Genomic DNA, 24,494 nt, shown 5'->3' with positions numbered 1-24,494 from the left:
ACTCGTCTATAATATTCTTTTTTTATTTTCTCTTTCATTGTGTGTGTTGTGTCTTATCTAGTTCATGGATTCCTAAGTATTTGTAAGTTTGGCTTTGGTCTAATTCTTTTATTTCATTGGTTTTATCTAGTGTGATGTTGTTACTCTTAACTAGTTTTCCTCTTTTCAGGGTTACTTTGGCGCATTTTTCTAATCCAAATTTCATATCTATTTCTTTGGTAAATCCATGAACTGTCTTTAATAGTGTTTCCAGCTGTTTGTCATTTGCAGCGTATAGTTTTAGGTCATCCATATATAAAAGGTGGCTGATCGTTTTGCCGTAACATTTATATCCGCATCCAGTTCTATTTAGCATATCAGATAGAGGTGACAGTGCCAAGCAGAAAAGGAGTGGAGAGAGCGTGTCTCCCTGGAATATTCCTCTTCTAATGGGGATGTCTTTGGTTTTCATGAGTCCCTCTTTTGTTTGGAGGTGTAGGACTGTTTGCCATTTATTCATTTGAATTTTATGATTGTTGGTGCTACTTTGTTAATGGCTAGTGTTTCGAGGATCCATGTATGGGGGATGCTATCAAACGCCTTTTTGTAGTCAATCCAGGCCATACTGAGGCCTTTCTTCTTTCTGTGGCTGTCTTCGGTTATGGCTTTATTAATCATTAGTTGATCTTTACAGCCATATGAGCCCTTGCGGCATCCTTTCTGCTCTTCTGGGAACAGTTTGTTTTCGTCCAGGTGCTTGTTCAGCCTTTGTGATATCACTGCAGTAAATGCCTTGAACATAGTAGGGAGGCAGGTTATTGGTCTGTAGTTTTCTGGTTTTTCTGTTTCATTTGATTTGGGAATTAAGATGGTTTTCCCCTTCGTGAGCCATTCAGGCATTGTCTCTGGCTCTGCTAGTACGTTGTTAAAGTTTTCAGCCAGCTTTTTGTGCATTCCTGTTAGATATTTCAACCAGAAGTTGGGGATCTTGTCATGCCCAGGTGCCTTCCAGTTGCTTAGTCTTTGCAGTGCCTGGGTGACCTCTTCAGTTGTTATGGGGGTCCAAAGTTGTTCAGATGCCGAGTTTGTTATTCTGATACTCCTTTTTTTTGGTAGTTCGTTCGCCGACCATATTTCTCCCCAGAATTCTTCCAATTCTTCTGCCGTTGGTGCTGCAGTGACTTCTATTTTATTTTTTTCCAGTTCTTGGTAGAACTTTTTGGGGTTGGAGTTGAACTTTTTGTTTTCTTCAAAGAAGCGTTGGCGTTTCTTGTACCGGCGGATCCTTTGTGCTTTGGCAAGAATATCTTGCTTCAGCTTTTCTTTTATTTCAGGCAAATCTTTCTCTGTGATGTTATATTTGCGGAGTATTTTTGTTCTCTTTTTGTTGCTCAGTAGCGTTGATTGTTTGCTGATTTCATTAAGAATCGACAGGTCTTTTCTAATTTTTTTTACTTTGCTTTGGATGTTATTTATCCACAGGGTTTGTTTGGGTGGTGGTACTCCTGTTTGGGCGGGTTTGGGTGAGTATCCAGCTTCTTTTGTGGCTGCAGTGGCTGCTGCGTATATTAGGTTATTTAGCTCAGTGATATCACTTTTTTTTGATTCAGTGGCTATCAGTTCAGTGACGGCTAGGTTTATGCTGTTTATAATAGGTGTTGTTATTTTGTTTATTTTTATTCTTGGGAGGTATGGTCGGTGGTCCATTTTGAGCTCTGTGGTTTTCAGTTCTTTGATTATTTTATTTTTTATATTATCATAATCATTAGGCTCCCCTTCGTTGTTTACATCGTGTTTGTTGGGAATGTTGCGTTTGTCTTCGTGTTTTACAGTTTCAGTGTTTATATTATTGGGCATTGCTGTGTGGCTTCTATCTACATTTTCCTGGTGTATGTTTTCTTTTAGGTGTTCTATTTCTATTTCTGATATTTTTTTTGTGTTGAGAATGTATCTTCGTACGTTAGCTAATTTATTAGGGTTCATTGCTGTATCCAAGTCTATATCTCTATTATTTTCCTTCCATATTTTATATGTATGTGTTGTTGTATTTTCATTTTTTGGGTAGAGTACTGCTGTGAAGTATGCGTGTAAGATAGAAATGTATTCCTCACGTGTCCATTTACGTCTTTTGGGTTTTATTTGCGGGACATGAGGTACAACGTCCGGCCCATTATTTTGACGGTCGTCATTTTCGTAGGGTACCGGTCCGTTTATTTCTGTTGTCACATTATTTCGCACGTGTAGTTTTTCGTACATTTTTTGTTGTAAGTTTAATGTACGTACCGCTCGATTGTTATTCTTGGGTTGAATAGTATCGGTGGCATTTAATTTCTTCGTAGTTACTTTGTACATGGTGTTTGGGGTCAGAGATGATCGTGATGTTCCACGCATGTTTACATGTGTTACGTTAGAGGCGGAGATGATATCGAGTCAAAATACATCATTTCGTTTTGAAAATAGTAATAAATTTCAATTAGTATTACTTACTCGGATACAGTCCAATTCTTGGTTAGTAAAACTTTGGCTCCATAGGATGTCCTTGTTTTCGATGTTTGTGGATAGATTTCGGAGCTCTGAATTTTCCTTCTTACATCTTAAACGTCCCCGGTGTTCTCCTTATTATTATTATCATTATTATTATTATTATTATTATTATTATTATTGTTATCATTATTATTATTATTACTATTATTATTATTATTACTATTATTATTATTCTTATTCTTCTTCTTCTTCTTCTTCTTCTTCTTCTTCTTATTATTATTATTGTTATGATTATTATTATTATTATTACTATTATTATTATTATTGTTATGATTATTATTATTATTATTTCTATTATTATTATTATTACTATTATTATTCAGTAGTTTTATTTTTATAGCGTGCTTTCACTTCACTACCGAGCACAGCTCTGTGTGCCTTGGGTATGTGCTGTGATTTGTTGTGATGCTCTGATGGTTATTGTATGGAAAGTGTTCTGCGTAGGATGTGTGCAGTGCCTAGTAGTGCAATTTTCTGTATGTTATATGTGTTTGTAAGTCCTGGTGTTTTTGTTATGTATTTGTCTGAATATTTTTTTATCATGCCTAATGCACCTACTATGATAGGAATTGTTTCTGTTTTCAGATTCCACATTCTAGTTACCTCTATTTCCAGGTCTTTGTATTTTGAGAGTTTCTCCATTTCTTTTAGAGACACGTTGTCATCAGCCGGTATTGATACATCAATTAGAAAGCATTTATTATTATTATTATTATTATTATTATTATTATATTATTATTATTATTATTATTATTATTATTATTCAGGTCACTGCCTGGAATCGAACTCAGAATCTTGGTAGCTCGCGCTCTTAACCACTACGCCATATGCCCGTGGTTAAGAGCGTGAGCTACTAACCTCAAAATTCCGAGTTCGATTCCAGGCAGTAACCTGAATAAAAATAATGATAATAATAACAATAAGGATAATAATAATAATAACATCGAAAAATACCTTAGGAATGCAAACACAGGATTGAAATTTCCCCAAGACACCTGATGAAGGCTGGAGGGTATATCAGCCAAAACGTTGTGAACAAACAAGATGAGCACAAATATCCGTCAAATGTAAATAATGTACATAATTCCTCATCTCTTAAATATAGAACTGTATTTTTTAATTATTATAAATCTTCCACTGAGAAGGGAGTTGGTTTCCAACAAAGGCTCCATCTTTGGAATGTAGTTAACGCAGACAAATTCACATTTGGAACTTGAGAAAAGTCTTGCTTATTTTTACTGTTCCACTCACGGATTGCCCTTTCAATATATAAATTAGCCGCTCGATTTCTCTTTCTGAAAATCCCAGTTTATCCAGATTTTTCTTTAAGTTTCAGTCTTAAAAATAAATACTGGAATCGATTTATTCGACTAAAACCCTTGTATGTATGTGTGTGTGTATGTATGTAAGTGTGTATGTATGTATGCCCGTGTGTGTGTGTGTGTGCATGTATGTTTGTTTTTATTTGTAGTTTTCTTTGTATGCTTTCTGGGTTGAGCTGGTTTCAAACAGAGAAACGAATACTCCAGTATCTATCAGTCCATGCATTCAACATATATACAAATATACATGCTCACTTGATTATGCTAGTAAATGTATATGTATAAGCTATATAAGGTGTTATCAGAAAAAAAGAAAAACAAAGAATTTTCAGACATAGAATGATGTCCGCTAACACGAACTTTACAGATACAATGTGTAAGCAGAATGATATAAATATGCAAGACTTTATTAAAGTTTGACGTATAACAATTATCCTTCTCATCCAAATTTCAGGGATCTGACTTGTATTTTTAGCAATAAAAGCCACCACATCAAGGTTTCTCAATCGATATTTCCCTCATTTGTCCATCCAGGTGTGATTGATTTTAAAATTCCTGTAAAACGATGACCTCACTTGATAAAGCTACTCCCAGGATTCTACATTACGTGACACCCTGTTTTCTCAGTGAAACCATAAGCAGTCGAGCTGGATTTAAGGTTTATCTGAAATTAGAGAACTTACAACCAAGCGGTTCCTTTAAGATACGTGGTATTGGTAACTTTTGTCAAAAGGTAGGTGGTCCGCTATTGCACTGTTCTTGTTGCATGATATTCAGTTCTTGGTAACGGAATCGGGCAGGGTTTCATTTGGCTGTTTACAATCTGAGTTCAAAATCCGGCCGAGGTCGACTTTACCTTTCGTTCTTTCAGAGTCGATAAAATATGTATGTCCACGTTTAAGTGTGTGCGTGTGTGCATATATGTATGTGGTTGTGCATGGATCTATATTTGTTATTGTGTATGTATTTGAGTATATCTATTTATATACGAACTGGTTTTTAATTTTGATGGTTTCACTCGTTTCTCTTTTATATTTTTACAGGCAAAACAGAGAGGTGCTACGAAGTTTTCTTCTTCTTCAGGTGGAAATGCTGGCCTGGCAGCAGCTCTTGCCACCAGAAAGTTAGGACTTCCTCTTTCCATAGTCGTTCCTGAGACATGCCCATCATTTATTCAAGAGGATTTGAGAAAACAGGTACATAGAATATGTATTAAAGGATAACTGCTGTGCTGATGATGTCGATTGAGACAGAAATACGTCAGCAGCTGTCTTTTACAAATGGCATATCACTTACTTATACTCTTCGATACGTTATATTGTCTCCCCTTCTCATTCAGAGTTGGTTGTATTCTCTTGTACGGTATTTAATATACTTTGTTATCATACCCCTGGTCACTCTGAATTACTTAGCACATATTCATTTAAATCATACACACACATGGAAGTAAACATAGATGAGTATGCATGCAGAAATATATTGTGAATTTCAGTACCTATTCATCTGACCGGTCGAGGGGTTTATGGTAACAACTCTACCTCAAGTTCAGGCAAATTAGTAGAAACTGTTCAAGCCAAACAAGATCAAGTATATTGTACCGGGGCTGCAAAGAGATTAACAAAGAACAACGATGATCAATGAATAACGAGAGTGATGATTAGGATAGCGAGCTGGCAGAATCGTTAACACGCTGGGCAAAATGCTTAGCGGCATTTTTACTGTCTTTACGTTCTGAGTTCAAATTCCACTGACGTTGACTTTGCCTTTCATCCTTTGGGGGTCGATAATATAAGTACCATTAAAACAACTGGGATCGATGTAATCGACTTGCCCACTCCCTCAGAATTGCTAGCTTCCTCTCCCCTGTCATTACCATTAATAATGGGAGTGATGTGAAAGGATAGACTGAATTGGGTTCAGACGTTGACACAATAATTCACCAGCTCCTACATTCGATCCTCAGAAGCGGAGAGGTTGGTAAAAAATAATCAAAAAACCAAGCTTACAATCTTTAATTCGGTTTTCATGCATATTCTCATCTGTTCATGAAGGCTGAGCAATGACCGAAAGATTAAGGTCACGAATACAAGCAGCCGAAATGAGGGTCCTCTGAAGGATCTCTGGAGTAACGTTACATGATAGAGTGCATTGCATGGAGATAAGGCAGACTTTCCAAATTGAGCCGCCTCATCTCTGCAGTTCCGGTACCATGGACATGTGAATAGCATGTCGTAGGAAAGAATTGCAAGACAGTTTCTTCAAGCTGAGCCAACTGGCAGGATGCTAAAGAGTAAACCATGAACAAGTTGCTTGGATAATATCCATAGTCTAAGTTGGTTACGCTTGGGAATTCAGCTGGAAAGTGTAACGATGGTTTCTCCTGAGGGAGCCCAATGGAGAAGGCACCTGAAGATTTTATTTCCACGATCGTCCCAGCAACAGGGGCGGGGGAAGATGGATGGACGGACAGACGAATGGATGGATGGTTGGATGGAGGGAAGAGAAGGATAGCTAATAAATTCTGCAAAAATTCTTGTTAAAAAGGCTTAAATTTTAACTCATTAATTTTTCGAGGAATTAAGTCAAAGCTCTTACTTTTCCAATTCAATTCCTTTCTCATACTCCAGGCTCGTCTTCATTCCTTACAGAAAAACTCATAAAGGTTGCTTTTCGAATATGCTGTTGTCATTTAATATTAATTGGTGTTAAAGCGGCAAGATGACAGAATCGTTATCACACCAGAAAAAACGGTCAGTGACATTTCGTCTGTTTTTATGTTCTGAGCTCAAATTCCGCCGACGTCGACCTTGCCATTCATCCTTTCGGGTTCGATAAAATAAGTACCAGTTGTGTACTGGGGTCAATGTAATCGACTTAACCCCTCCCCCGAACTTATTGGCCTTATGTCAAAATTTGGAATCAATATTCACTGATACTTGTGAGTAAGAAAACTGCAGGTATAATTGCAGTTGCTTGACCTGCTAGAAACAGCAGGCAAATTTCCCACTAACTACATTTTTAAGTTCTTAAAGAAGGTAAAGAAAACGTTAGATGATATAGTCCTAGGTACCCATAGACCAAATACGTACAAACACACACACACACACACACAAACACATATATAATGAGATGATACATGAAGGTTCTACAATTTCTTGTTCAACAACCTTCACAGACAGTTTGTTTGTAGAGATCGAATGTTTGTGTCGAACATCAGCTCATTTCTTCAATCAAATCAACGTTGCCTTAACAGGTGCACAAATTACCACAAGTCAGGTGTCGAAGTGACTGGAAAATAACATGAGATGAAGTGTTTAGCTCAAGAATACATCGCACCACCCGGTATGAAAATTGGCCATACAATCTTGCAATCGTGAGTGCAATAGCCTAATGACTAGGCTACGCGCCTTCAGTACATAGATACATGATGGTTGTCCATTCGTGATTGAGGAAGACCCTTGTTTACCTTTAGGAACATTGTGCGCTCTAGGACTAATATTTTGTATTTGCAGCTTCGTTGATCACTTATGAGGCTCTCATAAGTGCTACTGGTAACATGGAATCCAGTACAACCTGTTGCATGGCCAGGTTGTCAACGACTAAATTGGCAGCCCCACCAGGCTACCCTGGTGAGGAGGGTTGCTAGAAACCCAGCAGGATTAAAATCAAGACCTGTTGAAAGGTCGGATGAACCTAGTGAAGCTCAATGGCTATCGAGCAAGAGCACGGATACGGAGAAATTCCGGGATGGTGTCCGGCGTGTTAGAAGACCACTGGAATTGAGGCAGCCCTCAGCTTCTGTTGAAACATGTCTCTAGGAGAAGGTCGCTCTGATATAAAACCAGATATGCAGGGAATGGCATTGAACATTTTGCGGATATTTGGTTTGTGCTAGAGATCATGGTGCTCTCACATCCCTGAGCCTGCGACTCATATTGGTACGAGACATCTCGCTCTGGCTTGTCTCTGGATAATGTCCAAAAGAGTCTATGATGTGTCGTGCAAGCCTTATTGAACCTAAAACTGCACAGGTATTGCTGACTTCTGTTCATACATACATACACACACACACACACACATACATACATGCATGAATGCATGCATACATACACACACACATACATACAAACATACATACATACATACAAACATACATGCATACATACATACATACATGCATACATACATACATACATACATGCATACATACATACATGCATACATACATACATGCATGCATACATACATAACATATATACATACATACATAAATACATACATACATATGATACATACATACATACATTCATACATACATACATTACATACATACATACATACATACATACATGCATACATACATACATGCATGCATACATACATACATACATGCATGCATACATACATACATGCATAAGCGCAGGCGTGGCTGTGTGGTAAGAAGTTTACTTTTCAACCACATGGTTCCGGGTTCATTCCGACTGCATGGCACCTTGGGAAAGTGTCTTCTACCATGGCCTCAGGCCAACCAAAACCTTGTGGGTGGATTTGATAGACGGAAACTCTGAAAGAAGCCCATCGTGAGTGTGTGTTTGTGTCTTTGTTTATCTTTCTCCACCACTTAAAAACTGGTGTTGGTGTGTTTACGTTCTCCGTTACTTAGCGGTTTGGTAAAAGTAATTGATAGAACAAGTATCAGGCTTAAAAGAAAAAAAAAAGAGGTACAAGGGCAGATTCATTACGACTGAAAAATCTTCAAGGTGGTGCCCCAGCATGAGCGCACTCTAATGACTGAAACAATCTAAAGATAAAAGAAAATGTGTGTGTGTCTGCATGCTTGTTTTTGCATGTGTGACTGCAGGTGTGTGTATATGTATGTGGGGTTGCACACGCACACATATGTATTATGTATGTGTGCATGTACATATGTATATGTCTTCATATATGTATATTATTTAATAAACCCTGTAGTTAAACGCACTACTAAAAATTTTATACCTTAAAAATACTTAGAAATTCGACAGATTTATATAACATGCCTTATGTCCGCAAGCAATCTTGCAGGTTTGAATATACACGAACGGCCTTATTTAAGAAATACACATACACACACGTGTGTGTGTGTATGTATATATATATACAATAAATGAAAAATGCATTAAATACTAAACACGTACACGTAGGACAGACCCAGAAGGACCCTAATCTTCATCAGTTATCGACCGAAATACTAATAAACAGTTTCATACCTTTAACAATAAGACTGAGAACTTCGCATATCGGCGGCTTCCGCAAAATTTGCGCAGAATTAGGGCTCGAGAAAACAAAACAGAGTGGATGTACGAAAGTAAACAGATGTAATTTGAAATGATTGATGAAGACGGAATAAATACGGCCTTTCGGGAATGATGGATGATGCCCGGAAGAAATCCTGAATGGATATAGAAAGAGAAATAGTGAGAGAGTAGATAAAAGTTTACCAGCAGGATAAGCGTCCGGTGGCGAAAGACAGAGAGATAGGAAAATTAGTCACGGGTCACGTGTGGGCAGTAGATGGAGGGGAATAAGGATAAAAGAGAGGGAGAGAGAGAGAGAGACAGCGGCAGAGAGAACGGGGGAAGGATGGAAGGAATGAAGGGAGAAAGTCTACAATTACAAGTGAGAAGACGAGAGAGAGGAATTTGGGATGCTAGAAAAGGAAGATGAGGATGAGAGAGAAAGAAAGAAGATCGCAAAAAATATATGCATTCACCTCTACATACATACCCACATGCATATAAAAATGTACCTGAATGTCTTGTGTCTACGTTTTAGGGTGCACAAGTTGAAGTATTCGGTAGCTGTTTTGATGAAGCAAATGAACGAGCTCTGGCAAAAGCAGAGAAAGAAGGTCAGACTCACTTGCTCTCCATTTCTTGTTTCTATATTTATCAATAATTCTGTCTAGATTAACATTCACGCTTACATATTTATCGATAATCTTACGTTCTCCACACTCCGTTTCATGCCTGTGCCTGCATGTGTGTTGTGATGTCTGTCGGGTGGCATTGTGAGGCAATGTCTGGATGTCAATATGTTTCTCAGTCTGTCTGTTCTTCTCTGTTATTATGTGCTTATAACCTCCACCTGGCACTCCATCGGTTACGACAGTCAGCGATCCAGTTGATCCGATCAATGGAACAGCCTGCCTAGAAAATTAACGCGCAAGTGGCCCGAGCACTCCACAGACATGCATAGCTTTAAAGTAGTTCCCAGGGAGATTCAGTGTCATACAGAATGTCACAAGGTTGGCCCTTTCAAATACAGGCACCAATCATTTTTGCCAGCTGAGTAGACTGGAGCAGCGGGAAATAAAGTGTCAAAGACACAATGCACCACTGGGAATCGAACTCATGACTTTATGATCGTGAGCCGAATACCCTAACCATTAAAACAACTAGCCTTCACTAGTTATAAGCTTTAGAGAATTGGTGCTTCCATCGGCAGATTTTGGAGTTTGAAATGACACCTAAAGAATTTATTATTGTTGTTGTTAAGGGCAAGCGTGTCTGTGGAGTGCTCAGCCACTTACACGTTAATTTCACGAGCAGGCTGTTCCGTTGATTAGGATCAACTGGAACGTTCATCATCATAACCGACGAAGTGCCCAGCCACATTCATACATACACACACACACACACACACACATATACATATACATATATATATATATGTATGTATGTATGTATGTATGTATGTATGTATGTATGTATGTATATATATATATATATATATATATATATATAGAAGGCGGCGAGCACGCCGGGCGAAATGCGTAGTGGTATTTCGCTCACCGCTACGTTCTGAGTTCAAATTCCGCTGAGGTTGACTTTGCCTTTCATCCTTTTAGGGTCGATAAATTAAGTACCAGTCACGCACTGGGATCGATGTAATCGACTTAATCCGTTTGTCTGTCCTTGTTTGTCCCCTCTATGTTTAGCCCCTTGTGGGTAATAAAGATACATATATATGTATATATATGTCGTGAATACATAGAGTCCTATGCTTACGGCAAATCCTACTTTCTGTCGAGGGCTTATGTGCCCCAATGTTAGATTATTTAACTTAGTCAACGCATGGTGATCATTTATAAACTTTAAGCTTATAAAATATTATGGACTAATGGGTATATGTCAATTAGTGTGGGACCCCTTTCAACATGTTGTGTTGCATCAATTTTGCAGTCGGGGTCTCATCAGGTACATCTATACATAAAGGTTTGCGTCTCACTTAACATCACGCATCCTGATCTGAGCTAGCAAGCTAACTAAACATCCTTTCGCTCCCTACACATTACGATCTGCATATATATCTCTCCCTTTCTCCTTCTAATACCATTCCTCTGTTTTAAATCCAATGTAACTCAATTCATCCGTATCCATCCATGAACTTCTACGTACTTTTTTTTATCGACAATTGTCTCCCGTGCCGGTGACACGTAAAAGCACCATCCGTTTCGTGGCCGTTTGCCAGCTCTGTCTGGCCCCCGTGTTGGTGGCACGTAAAAGCACCATCCGTTCGTGTCTGTTGCCAGCCTCGCCTGGCCCCGTGCTGGTGACACGTAAAAGCACCATCCGTTCGTGGCCGTTTGCCAGCTCTGTCTGGCACCTGTGCGGGTGGCACGTAAAAAGCACCCACTACACTCACGGAGTGGTTGGCGTTAGGAAGGGCATCCAGCCGTAGAAACACTGCCAGATCTGACTGGGCCTGATGAAGCCTTCCAGCTTCACAGACCCCAGTTGAACCGTCCGACCCATGCTAGCATGGAGAACGGACGCTAAATGATGATGATGATGAATTGTCTATAATTACAGGACTTCGCAACTCTTAATGAAGAAAGATAATAGTAATTAAAAATTGTAGCAATGTTTCATTCCCTAACCAGACGGGCATATAACAACATGACAGCCAAAACTCGGGCTCTTTAGCGAGACACAGACCTTTATGTATAGATGTACCCGATGAGACCCAGACTTCAATATTGGTGCAACACAACATGTTGAAAGGAATCCCACCCATATGGGACAGTAACAGAAAGGGTCGAAATGACTTGTATAAAATAAAGATTACTACCAAATCCATCTTCTCGTTGCTTAAGCATGCACACATACACACATACACACAAACACACGCACGCACGCAGGCACACACAAACACACACATACACGCATACACACACACATACATGTGTACGTGCGTGCAGACACACACAGTTTTATGTCTCTATGATTATATAGTTCATCTTTTCTTTCCATTAGGCCTTGTCCACATTCACCCATTTGATCACCCTGATATTTGGTAAGTACCGACAATTTCTCTACTTGGGATAATTTACTGTCATCGCTTGATTGATTTTTGTCTGACACAGATTCAATAATGCACTCAACCGCACAGATGCACACATAAACACACACTCATATTGGTACACACACACAATCTACTTAATAGTAATAATCTACTTGATAGCATATGTTACTGCTGTTGCTGTTTAACCCCAGGGCAGCCGAAACCAGTAGCGGGACATTTTATAAAAGACGTTCCAGACAGTGTTTTGTTTCGAACCTTGAGTATCTTGGACTTCTTTATCCAATGTATCAATCCCTTTTAAAAGAGCAGTTTGAGAATTTAAGATAAAGTTAAATCCAAAGGCAAAATCCTACCCTGTTGTTTCTAAAATTCCTGGGTTCTGGTCCCATATGAACCCCGGCAACACATCACACATCTATTGGTTATGTAGATTATGTTCTATATTAAACTTCACTCTGAAACATAATGTCTGCTCTTTTGAACATTCCATTCACTCCATTCTCCCCTCCTACCTGGGTATCGGCAACAAAGACATCCTGTTACTCAAGCTCAAAATTTCCTTATCGCACTCCTATAATTTCCTCTGCTTCTATCGTTCCCCGAACTCCACTAATTACCGACACCTATTCGATCATCTCACCACACTCTTCTCTTAAATCATTGTCTTTGGTCAGTATTTGCAACACATCGTGGTTACTGCACTCGTCCCAGGCCATCACTGCTGCTACAGGAACTGACTTGATTTGTCATCCTGAACCTCCTACAACAATCACTTTCATGCAACTCACAAGACATATTTCTGGTTGACACAGAACTCTCCAAATACCATTTATCATTTGCATTCACCCCCAAGCCTAACTAACAATGACTGTCTATACATCTACCAGATCGTCCTGACCACAGGCTAATCACCTCAACTCCACATACTACACAACACTTTCTAATTGAAATCTTCAGCACTTCGAGTCAACTAACCGATTGGGTTTAATTCAATTCTACACTAAATATCCCAGGTTGTTCCTGTACTTCACTTTTGACAGGTCATAGACTAATAAAGAGATGAATGAAATCATCTTCTTGGACATGTTGCTCTACTCCCCTCAAATTTTAAAACACATCTGCCTAAGTTTACCAAACAGTTCGCTTATAATACCGGAAAAATGTCTGGACAAATTTACTCACATTACCAACTGGAAAAATTTTACTTATCCCTGCAATTCAAGAAAAACTATTCACAGAAGCGCACAAAGTCTCGAACAGAATATTCACCAGTTACGGTTTCGTAAGAAGAAGCCTTACAAGGAAAGTATCCACATTTTCTGTCCAATTTGTACCCAACTCTAGCTTTTACACTCTTGGCAAAGCTCTTCCTTAGAGCCCCACCACTACCTAAACACATGCGTTAAGTGTAAAAGCACTGCCAGTCAAAATAATAGGTTACTACTCCTGAGAATATTCTATTCCTTACCCACAAACATTGCATCCTAGATATAGCCCCTACCCTCACGAAACACATCAAACTGATCCTCTTTAACAGAGTCTATCCTAAATCCTGTTAGCATGTTATAGTATTTACCATTCTCCCCGCCCACTATCCACCTATTACTATCACTTCCGATATTTCAACGGTGATGGTATCAGTCCTCAACAACCATCTGTTCCATCATTTTGTGGTCTTCTCCCCACTCAGTGACCATCGCAGTACGTCTCATTGCAGACAAACCTCTAAAACATTCTCCCCAAGTACATGAATTTATTTAAAGATCAACTTGGGAAATACTTCGTGGTTATTCGACCTGCTAGAAATAGTAATCAAACAAGTCTCAAATTACACAATAACATATTTTAAAAATATGGTAAAATATATTGGATATTGCAGACCAATGTACTCTATATAAGAGATGGAATGCTTCTGGCTGGGAAACATTTAACAATAGATCTGCTGAATCCGGGCTTACGTAATCTATTCAACGGCGACAATATTGCTTTCAAATTTTGGCACAAGACCAGGAATTTCAAGGGAAGTTGATTACATCGACTCCAGCGTTCAGCTGGTACTTATTTTATCGACCCCAAAAGGATGAAAGGCAAAGTCGACCTCGGTAGTATTTAAACTCCGATTGTAAAGATGGATGAAAAACTGCTAAGCATTTTACCCAGTATGCTAACGATTCTGTCAGTTCTCCGCCTTATTCAACAGAAACAATATTAAATCATAGACTTGTCGCCATTTGTCTTTCACCAAGTGACAAGTTTATTCTTTTCCCCAGCTTACCAATTTGACTTTAATAAATATTATTTACTTTTAATCGCTTATTTTCTAGTAGACTATGGGTATTTAATGTTCCAAGCATTAAGTATCTTGTCACCCACTTAGCTACAAATATATGTCTCTATTTCATATAAAAAAGAACACAGCTGACTAAAATGTTTCGCTCCAGTGACCAAATAATTCCGCACTGAGCGGTTTCGATTAGATTAAAGAAATTAATCTTTATTCACCAAGTAACTAATCAATTTAAGTTGGATTAGGGTAAGCTCTCGGGGGAAAAAAGTCAAGAGAAGTCATTACCACCTTAATAGGCGACCAGCTGGAGGAAGCAGTCAAACTTACCGCAAATCACATTACGTCAGAGACAGGAAAAATACTGGGATGGGATGACATATTATTTGTTCTGGTTCTCTGCATCCTGAGTTCGAATCCTTCTACTATTAACATTATGCAGACCTGGACAAGCTATATTTTGAGGAGAACTCGTAGTAGTCTATGTATGCAATCTCTTCTCTCTATGTCACTGGTGCTTCTTTATTCAAGGTAAACGCTGCCCACTTGGGTTGATAGAGATTAACACTTCTGCTGTTAACATTCAACACATCCCTCCTCTGGCAGCTTAGTGCGGGATTATGTGTGTCTTCTTTGTTTTGACTTTGTCTCTAGTTGTCGCTCTGCCTCTCTCTCGCTTGCTCTCTCTCTCTATATATATATATATATTCACATACTCACACACGTGTAATATGTATGTATATATATGTATATCATCATCATCATCATCATCATCGTTTAACGTCCGCTTTCCATGCTAGCATGGGTTGGACAGTTCAACTGGGGTCTGGCAAGCCCGAAGGCTACACCAGGCCAGTCAGATCTGGCAGTGTTTCTACAGCTGGATGCCCTTCCTAACGCCAACCACTCCGAGAGTGTAGTGGGTGATTTTATGTGCCACCGACACAGGTACCAGACGAGGCTGGCAGACGGCCATGCTCGGATGGTGCTTTTTATGTGCCACCGACACAGGTGCCAGATGGCCACGCTCAGATATGGTGTTTTCGGTGTTTTTCTTATGTGCCACCGACACAGCTGCCAGACGAGGCTGGTGAACGGCTACAATCGGATTGTGTTTGTTACGTGCCCACGGCACGGAGGCCAGTCGATGCGGTACTGGCTACGGTCCCGTTGGGATGGTTTTCTTATGTGCCACCGGCACTGGTACCACAAGGATACAAATTCCATTGATGTTCATCTATTTTGATTTGGTTTGACTTGATTCGGTTTGACTTTGATTTGACTTGCCTCAACAGGTCTTCACAAGTGTCACAAGCAGGAAGGTATGCACAGGTGGACTGACTACACATACATACATACATATTACGTATGTATGCATATATATACACACATATGCATACATACACATATACATACATAAAACACATATTCACGACAGTCCTCTTACCTTCACACAATAAAACTACCATTTTCTTTTAGAGAATTCTATATTCTCAAGATTATCTTTCCTTCTCATATGGAGCTGGTTTCAATAGCCATTTGGAAACCGATTCAATAGCCAATTGACATGTCCCTTACAGACGAACGTAATTTTGATAAATCAAGGATTTATGTTGCATGGTTCACTCTCTCCCCATCTCTCTGTCTTTCGCACTGTATATATATCTGTTACAATGAATGCAGAAAATAGTACAGCTATATTCTCTTCATTTCTACATTCAATTATACAGTATATTTTGTTTAAATTTGTCCAACGCACGATTCTACTGCATACCCTCCATCAGACACCTACCATATTCTGAGCGCCTTGTTTCCCTGGGCATGGATTCACTGAAGCTCCGGCGTCTGGCGATGGACTTGGTAAACACCCACAAAGTTATCAACCACCTCACCAACAACAACACTGAACACCTTTTTGATCTCCATGTGTCTAACACAGGTGGACATGCCTACAAAGCCAGAAAACAGCACAGCTCCCATGACTTTCGGAAACATTTTTTCACGCTCAGAGTTGCTGAAGCATGGAATAAACTGCCTGCGTCAGTTGTTGACTGCCATGACACTGCATCCTTTAAGGCCCTCATGCTTTCCGAAATCCGCCAAAACTACACCTGATTATATATACACTTTAGATGAGTTGTAGTGCACCTGAGCACTGTACACAATTATTATTATTATTATTATTATTATTATTATTATAAACAATTGCATTTACATCCAGTTTAAAGTTGCATAAACTGCTAACCAGGCGAAAGTGACTGGATGCAAATGCAATTGTCAGTTGTCTGTGCAGCAGAAACATACGTCAGACAAAATTTAAACCAAATTTTTTTGTATAATTGACTATAGAAATAAAAAGTATGCAGATGTATTAATCTCCACATAGAATGTAATAGTCTTGGATATGGATGGAAGCACTCCATCGGTTACGACGACGAGGGTTCCGGTTGATCCGAATCAACGGAACAGCCTGCTCGTGAAATTAACGTGTAAGTGGCCGAGCACTCCACAGACACGTGTACCCTTAACGTAGTTCTCCGGGATATTCAGCGTGACACAGAGAGTGACAAGGCCGGCCCTTTGAAATACAGGTACAACAGAAACAGGAAGTAAGAGTGAGAGAAAGTTGTGGTGAAAGAGTACAGCAGGGATCACCACCATCCCCTGCCGGAGCCTCGTAGAGCTTTAGGTGTTTTCGCTCAATAAACACTCACAACGCCCGGTCTGGGAATCGAAATCGCGATCCTATGACCGCGAGTCCGCTGCCCTAACCACTGGGCCATTGCGCCTCCACTGTCTTGGATATACACCAAGTAAAATATTCATAATCCAACAAAGTGAACCAAAGATTTACCTATTGGATGAGTTATATTGGGATTGCTTACCTTAAGTAATCGTTGGTGTTCTTTACAATTCGATGCTGTTAGCCAGAACTCGGATTATAATTGAGTACTCGTACAGTACCCGCCTGGATACTTTATCCCTAGCTATTCATCATACATGTTTATTTCCTCTTATTCCTTTCTGCTGAAGAGCGAAGGCTCGAAATGTAAAAGTCAAATTAATACACTTGCTTGTTGTTCATACACGTCTTCATCTTTTGTTTTTCTATAAATTTCTCTCTCTCTCTCTCTCTCTCTCTATATATATATATATATATATATACATATGGACAGATAGATAGATAGATACAATACATATTTAAAAGATTTTGTGAAAATTATTTGATACCAAGTATAAAAGAGATTTCTTTAAAAAATTTATTTGTCTACAACAAGGTTGTAAATTCTTTATCAGACCGTCGCTAACCTTTTATGAAGAAGTTTCTTTCTAGCGTGTGTGAGCGCTTTCGATTGATTATCTTTTCAAATACACGTTCTTGGATATACACATGTATGTATGTGTGCATATATATATATATATATGAAAAAACAAGTCAAAATAGAAAATGCTAAAATAATTTTATAAAGAACATTTCAGTATCGGTTTCGGTCATTTTGAGACCTTTTCAACTGTAACGATTAAATAATTAAATTTTATAAAATTAGAAGAAAAGTTTTTTTAAAGGAATATTTGTATAGTGTTCAAATATAAGTGGCATTCTGCCTTTCTCTGACTTCCTTGTTTCCCTGAAATGTTCTTTATAAAATTATTTTAGCATTTTCTATTTTGACTTGTTTTTTCATATATATCAACTCGTGTGTTCCTTTTCACCCTTATACATACATATATATATATATATATGGCATCCTTATTTAGGAGCCCTTAATTATATTTCTACATGAATGATATTTTTCTATATGAATGATATTTTGTCTAATGACTAATTCGTCCTTTGTGCTGGGCCACTGGTAGTAATCTATATTATTACCCTTTTGATTATATAATATATATATATATATGTTCTAACATCTTCACTGGTCTGTTTCAGGGAGGGACACAGTTCTATCATAACGGAATGTGAACAGCAGCTAGAATCCAAACCAGACGTAGTGGTGACATGTGTTGGCGGTGGTGGCCTTCTGAATGGGGTATTAGATGGTTTGAAAAAAGTTGGTTGGGAGGACCTCCCAGTTATTGCAATGGAAACAATAGGCGCTGATTGTTTTAACAAGGCTGTTGAAAAAGGAAACTTGGTGACCTTACCAGCAATTACCAGGTAAGTCCTGTATAGTTAACTTCATTGTACATTGTGCAAGATGATGATGATGATGTTGATGATATCTGGCGAAATGACGAATATTGAGTGCTTAACTTGACGATGTTATGTATTCTAAACTATTCAATATTCCATCATAAAATACTCTTATTTGATTGGCATTTCGCCCTTTCAAGGTCGATAAAATAAGAACCAGATGAACACTGGAATCGATGTAATAGACTTGCCCCTCTTCCCTTAAAATTGCTAGCCTTGTGCCAAAATTTGAAACCATTATTATTATTATTATTGTCGTTGTTGTTGTTGTTGTTAGTCTTATTTACACACAAAATCCTGACAACACACTCTTTCACATACACACACACACACACACACACATTCTTTGTTTTGTCCTGTGCTGTCCATAATGTTTTTCTTAATGTAAACCATTGTGGTTAATAAGGAAATCATTATTATTATTATTATTATTATTATATTATTATTATTATTATTATTGAGTGAGAGAGCAGTGCATGCGATGAAAGCAACACTGGATTAAAATACACGAAGGCCATTATACCCATCGTGACTACCCGTCTGATAAGAGTACACCAGGTACATGCATCACAACCATATGTGCGCGACGGGGTTATTTCATATCAAGATAAACAGCACATTACTTTGCTGTTGGGGACCAGTTGAAATTTTTTCCAGATTGAGTAGCCCATCCCACTCAAAAGGTCCTTGAATTAGGGTTATTTAAGGATATTGAACAAAACACCCATGTTTCCAAAGGTGAATTATCTAAGCCTCAAAGGCTTCCTCTCAACACAAGGCTATGATGCTCCCTCACTACATCTGTTCGTTATCAGAGATGCACATATCGTCAGCCACTAAGGGACATGCTCAACTGGTTAAGATCAAGTGACTGATGAGCAAATCTGTGGTATTGAGCAGAATACTTGCTGTAGCCCATCTTTTATACCAAGACAAAACAATGTACATGATAACATTTCCAAGCAGTTAAGATCAGAAGCCAAGAGAGCCACTGCTTGGTACTTCATCAGGGCATTTATGATTATTATTATTATTATTCAGTAATTTTATTTTTATAGCGTGCTTTCACTTCACTACCGAGCGCAGTTCTGGGTGCCTTGGGTATGTGCTGTGATTTGTTGTGATGCTCTGATGGTTACTGTATTGAAAGTGTTCTGCGTAGGATGTGTACAGTGTCTAGCAGTGCAATTTTCTGTATGTTATATGTGTAAGTCCTGGTGTTTTTGTTATGTATTTGTCTGAATATTTTTTTATCATGCCTAATGCACCTACTATGATAGGAATTGTTTCTGTTTTTAGATTTCACATTCTAGTTACCTCTATTTCCAGGTCTTTGTATTTTGAAAGTTTGTCCATTTCTTTTAGAGACACGTTGTCATCCGCTGGTATTGATATATCAATTAGAAAGCATTTTTTTTCTTCATGATCTCTGACAACTATATCTGGTCTGTTGGCCTTAATTTCTCTATCTGTGTGTATTGGCATATCCCAGAGTATGGTTGCTTTCTCGTTTTCTGTGACCTTTTCTGGTGTGTGCTTATACCATCTTTTTTCTGTTGTTATTCCATAATGTTGGCATAGCTTCCAGTGTATGTAGGTCCCAACTCTGTCGTGGCTGTGAATATATTCCTTCTTAGCCAGGACTGGGCAGCTAGAGATAATATGATTTATTGTTTCTTGTCCATCTCCACATATTCTGCAGTTACTTATTATATTTCTTTTCATTACATGTTTTTGGTAATTTCTGGTGGGGAGGCTTTGGTCTTGTGCTGCAATTAAAAATCCCTCTGTCTCTGCTTTGATGCCTGAGCTTCTCAACCATTGCTGGGATTTTTCTTTGTCTATTTCTTTTGCGTTTAGTTTAGTCCAGTATTTACCATGAAGGGGCTTTTCTTGCCATCGTTTTATCATGGTCTGTTGCTGTTCTAGTTTTAGTTTTGATTTCATTTGTTTATAGCTTTTGTTGTGTTTTCTTCTTCTTCTTCTTCTTCTTCTTCTTCTTCTTCTTCTTCTTCTTCTTCTTCTTCTTCTTCTTCTTCTTTCTTCTTCTTCTTCTTCTTCTTCTTCTTCTTTCTTCTTCTTCTTCTTCTTCTCTTCTTCTTCTTCTTCTTCTTCTTCTTCTTCTTCATATTTGTTAGGTGGTATGATTTCTTGTTTGTATTTGTCAGCTTCCTTAAATACTGAGAACAGTTTTTTGTTTTGCCGCTATCTGGATCAGTTTTCCTTCCTTCTGAAGTAGATATTTTTGCAGTCCTATGGTGGTTATTTTATAGTAGTTTTCCAGCTGTATAAGGCCTCTACCACCTTCTATACGTTGTATATATAGCCTTTCTATGTCAGATTTTGGGTGATGCATCCTAGATCCTGTCATTACTTTTCTTGTTTTCCTATCTATTTTAGTTAGTTCATTTAGCGTCCATTTAAGGATATTGTAGCTGTAACTTATAACTGGGACGGCTAAAGTGTTAATACATATTATCTTGTCTTTAGCATTGAGCTCTGTTTTTAGTATTGATCTAACTCGTCTATAGTATTCTTTCTTTATTTTCTCTTTCATTTGTGTTGTGTTGTGTCTTATCTAGTTCATGGATTCCTAAGTATTTGTAAGTTTGGCTTTGGTCTAATTCTTTTATTTCATTGGTTTTATCTAGTGTGATGTTGCTACTCTTAATTAGTTTTCCTCTTTTCAGGGTTACTTTGGCGCATTTTTCTAATCCAAATTTCATATCTATTTCTTTGGTAAATTCATGAACTGTCTTTAGTAGTGTTTCCAGCTGTTTGTCATTTGCAGCGTATAGTTTTAGGTCATCCATATATAAAAGGTGGCTGATCATTTTGCCGTAACATTTATATCCACATTCAGTTCTATTTAGCATATCAGATAGAGGTGACAGTGCCAAGCAGAAAAGGAGTGGAGAGAGCGTGTCTCTCTGGAATATTCCTTTTCTAATGGGGATGGCTTTGGTTTTCATGAGTCCCTCTTTTGTTTGGAGCTGTAGCACTGTTTGCCATTTATTCATAGAGTGCCCTATGAATTCTATGATTGTTGGTGCTACTTTGTTAATGGCTAGTGTTTCGAAGATCCATGTGTGGGGGGGGATGCTATCAAACGCCTTTTTGTAGTCGATCCAGGCCATAGTGAGGCCTTTCTTCTTTCTGTAGCTGTCTTCAGTTACGGCTTTATTGATCATTAGTTGATCTTTACAGCCATATGAGCCTTTGCAGCATCCTTTCTGCTCTTCTGGAAACAGGTTGTTTTCATCCAGGTGCTTGTTCAACCTTTGCGATATTATTATTATTATTATTATTATTATTATTATTATTATTATTATTATTATTATTCAGTAGTTTTATTTTTATAGAGTGCTTTCACTTCACTACCAAGCGCAGCTCTGTGTGCTTGGGTATGTGCTGTGATTTGTTGTGATGCTCTGATGGTTATTGTATGGAAAGTGTTCTGCGTAGGATGTGTGCAGTGCCTAGTAGTGCAATTTTCTGTATGTTATATGTGTTGTAAGTCCTGGTGTTTTTGTTATGTATTTGTCTGAATATTTTTTTATCATGCCTAATGCACCTACTATGATAGGAATTGTTTCTGTTTTCAGATTCCACATTCTAGTTACCTCTATTTCCAGTCTTTGTATTTTGAGAGTTTCTCCATTTCTTTTAGAGACACGTTGTCATCTGCCGGTATTGATACATCAATTAGAAAGCATTTTTTTTCTTCATGATCTCTGACAACTGCATCTGGTCTGTTGGACTTAATTTCGCTATCTGTGTGTATCGGCATATCCCAGAGTATGGTTGCTTTCTCGTTTTCTGTGACCTTTTCTGGTGTGTGCCTATACCATCTTTTTTCTGTTGTTATTCCATAATGTTGGCATAGCTTCCAATATATGTAAGTTCCAACTCTGTCATGTCTGTGAATATATTCCTTCTTAGCCAGGACTGGGCAGCTAGAGATAATATGATTTATTGTTTCTTGTCCATCTCCACATATTCTGCAGTTACTTGTAATATTTCTTTTCATTACATGTTTTTGGTAATTTCTGGTGGGGAGGCTTTGGTTTGTGCTGCAATTAAAAATCCCTCTGTTTCTGCTTTGAGTCCTGAGCTCTCAACCATTGCTGGGATTTTCTTTGTCTATTTCTTTTGCGTTTAGTTTAGTCCAGTATTTACCATGAAGGGGCTTTTCTTGCCATCGTTTTATATTGTTCGTGCTGTTCTATTTTTAGTTTGGATTTCATTTGTTTTATAGTTTGTTGTTTCTTCTCTTCTTCTTCTTCTTCTTCTTCTTCTTCTCTTCTTCTTCTTCTTTTCTTCTTCTTCTTCTTCATGTTTATTAGGTGGTATGATTTCTCGTGTTGTATTTGTCAGCTTCCTTAAATACTGAGAACAGTTTTTGTTTTGCTCGTGTTTTGCCGCTATCTGGATCAGTTTTCCTTCCTTCTGAAGTAGATATTTTTGCAGTCCTATGGTGGTTATTTTATAGTAGTTTTCCAGCGTATAAGGCCTCTACACCTTCTATACGTTGTAATATAGTCTTTTTATGTCAGTTTTGGGGATGCATCCTAGATCCTGTCATTACCTTTCTTGTTTTCCTATCTATTTGGTCAGTTCAGTTCGTGTCCAGTTACGGATATTGTAGCTGTAACTTATAACTGGGACAGCTAAAGTGTTGATACCTATTATCTTGTTTTTAGCATTGAGCTCTGTTTTAGTATTGATCTAAATCGTCTATAATATTCTTTTTTTATTTTCTCTTTCATTTGTGTGTGTTGTGTCTTATCTAGTTCATGGATTCCTAAGTATTTGTAAGTTTGGCTTTGGTCTAATTCTTTTATTTCATTGGTTTTTATCTAGTGTGATGTTGTTACTCTTAACTAGTTTTCCTCTTTTCAGGGTTACTTTGGTGCATTTTTCTAATCCAAATTTCATATCTATTTCTTTGGTAAATCCATAATAATAATAATAATTATTATTATTATTATTATTATTACTATTATTATTATTATTATTATTATTCAGGTAGTGAGCTGGTAGAATCGTTAACACTCCGGGCAAAAAGCTTAGTGGTGTTTTGTCTGCCTTCACGTTCTGAGTTCAAATTCCATTGAGGTTGGCTTTGTCTTTCATTCTTTCGAGGTTGATGAAATAAGCACCAGTTGAACACTCTGATTGATGGAATCTACTGGTCCCCTCCCCACAAATTTCTGCTATTGTGCCTCTTGTAGAAAAATACTATTATTGTCTTGTTTTACTTCTCAGAACATTCGGTCTTGTTTGTTCTGGTAGATTTTGTGAGAGCGGACTGCCGCCTGCTGTCAGAGGTCCCACAGAGTCTCTTTGCACACATTATAAGCTTTGATACTTGGTTGTTAATTATCGCGAGAGGCATTCAACATCCAAATACCAATCTCAAATTTTGCAATTTCCTCTTTCTAGTAGTCTGTACTTTTCTATCTTTTCTAGTTCTTTGTCACTCATGCACGCATCTCTAGGTGTTGCAATATCTGTGATCTTGGTTTCCTTTCTTCCTTTATCTACCACAGCAATATCTGGTCTCCGAGTCTCGATTAAGGATTCACAATGGATTGTAAAATCCCACAGTATTTTATGTTACTTGTTCTTGGTGACTCCTTCTTGTTCATGTTCGTAGCATTTCCGTGCTCTGTTCAGGCCGTACTTTTCACATAGCCTCCAGTGGACAAACTTAGCCACGTTATCGTGCTTCCTTTTATAATGCTTTTGGGCCAGCTTCCTACACCCTCTCACAATAAGTGAGATTGTTTCGTTTCTGCTACCACACATCCTACAAAGGAGC

The 24,494-nt window shown here is 38.2% G+C and overlaps 1 protein-coding gene across 4 annotated transcripts in view; it reads left to right on the top strand.

Moving 5' to 3' along the window:
• LOC115216536 (serine dehydratase-like) overlaps positions 1-18,656 on the top strand; it is a 28,653-nt gene extending 9,997 nt beyond the window's left edge. For all 4 annotated transcript variants that reach the window (XM_036506260.1, XM_036506258.1, XM_029785989.2 and 1 more), the window contains exons 2-6: positions 4,380-4,578; positions 4,889-5,041; positions 9,660-9,735; positions 12,143-12,182; positions 18,407-18,656. In XM_036506260.1, coding sequence (XP_036362153.1) covers positions 4,411-4,578; positions 4,889-5,041; positions 9,660-9,735; positions 12,143-12,182; positions 18,407-18,638 — 669 coding nt within the window. In that variant the 5' untranslated portion in view covers positions 4,380-4,410 and the 3' untranslated portion in view covers positions 18,639-18,656. The remainder of the gene's footprint in view (positions 1-4,379; positions 4,579-4,888; positions 5,042-9,659; positions 9,736-12,142; positions 12,183-18,406) is intronic.
• Positions 18,657-24,494: the final 5,838 nt, after the last annotated feature.

The sequence above is a fragment of the Octopus sinensis genome, linkage group LG10, assembly GCF_006345805.1.
Source record: "Octopus sinensis linkage group LG10, ASM634580v1, whole genome shotgun sequence".
Taxonomy (NCBI): Eukaryota; Metazoa; Mollusca; class Cephalopoda; order Octopoda; family Octopodidae; genus Octopus; species Octopus sinensis.
Note: the sequence above shows the minus strand (reverse complement) of the source record. Positions and strands in the feature narration are given on the sequence as shown.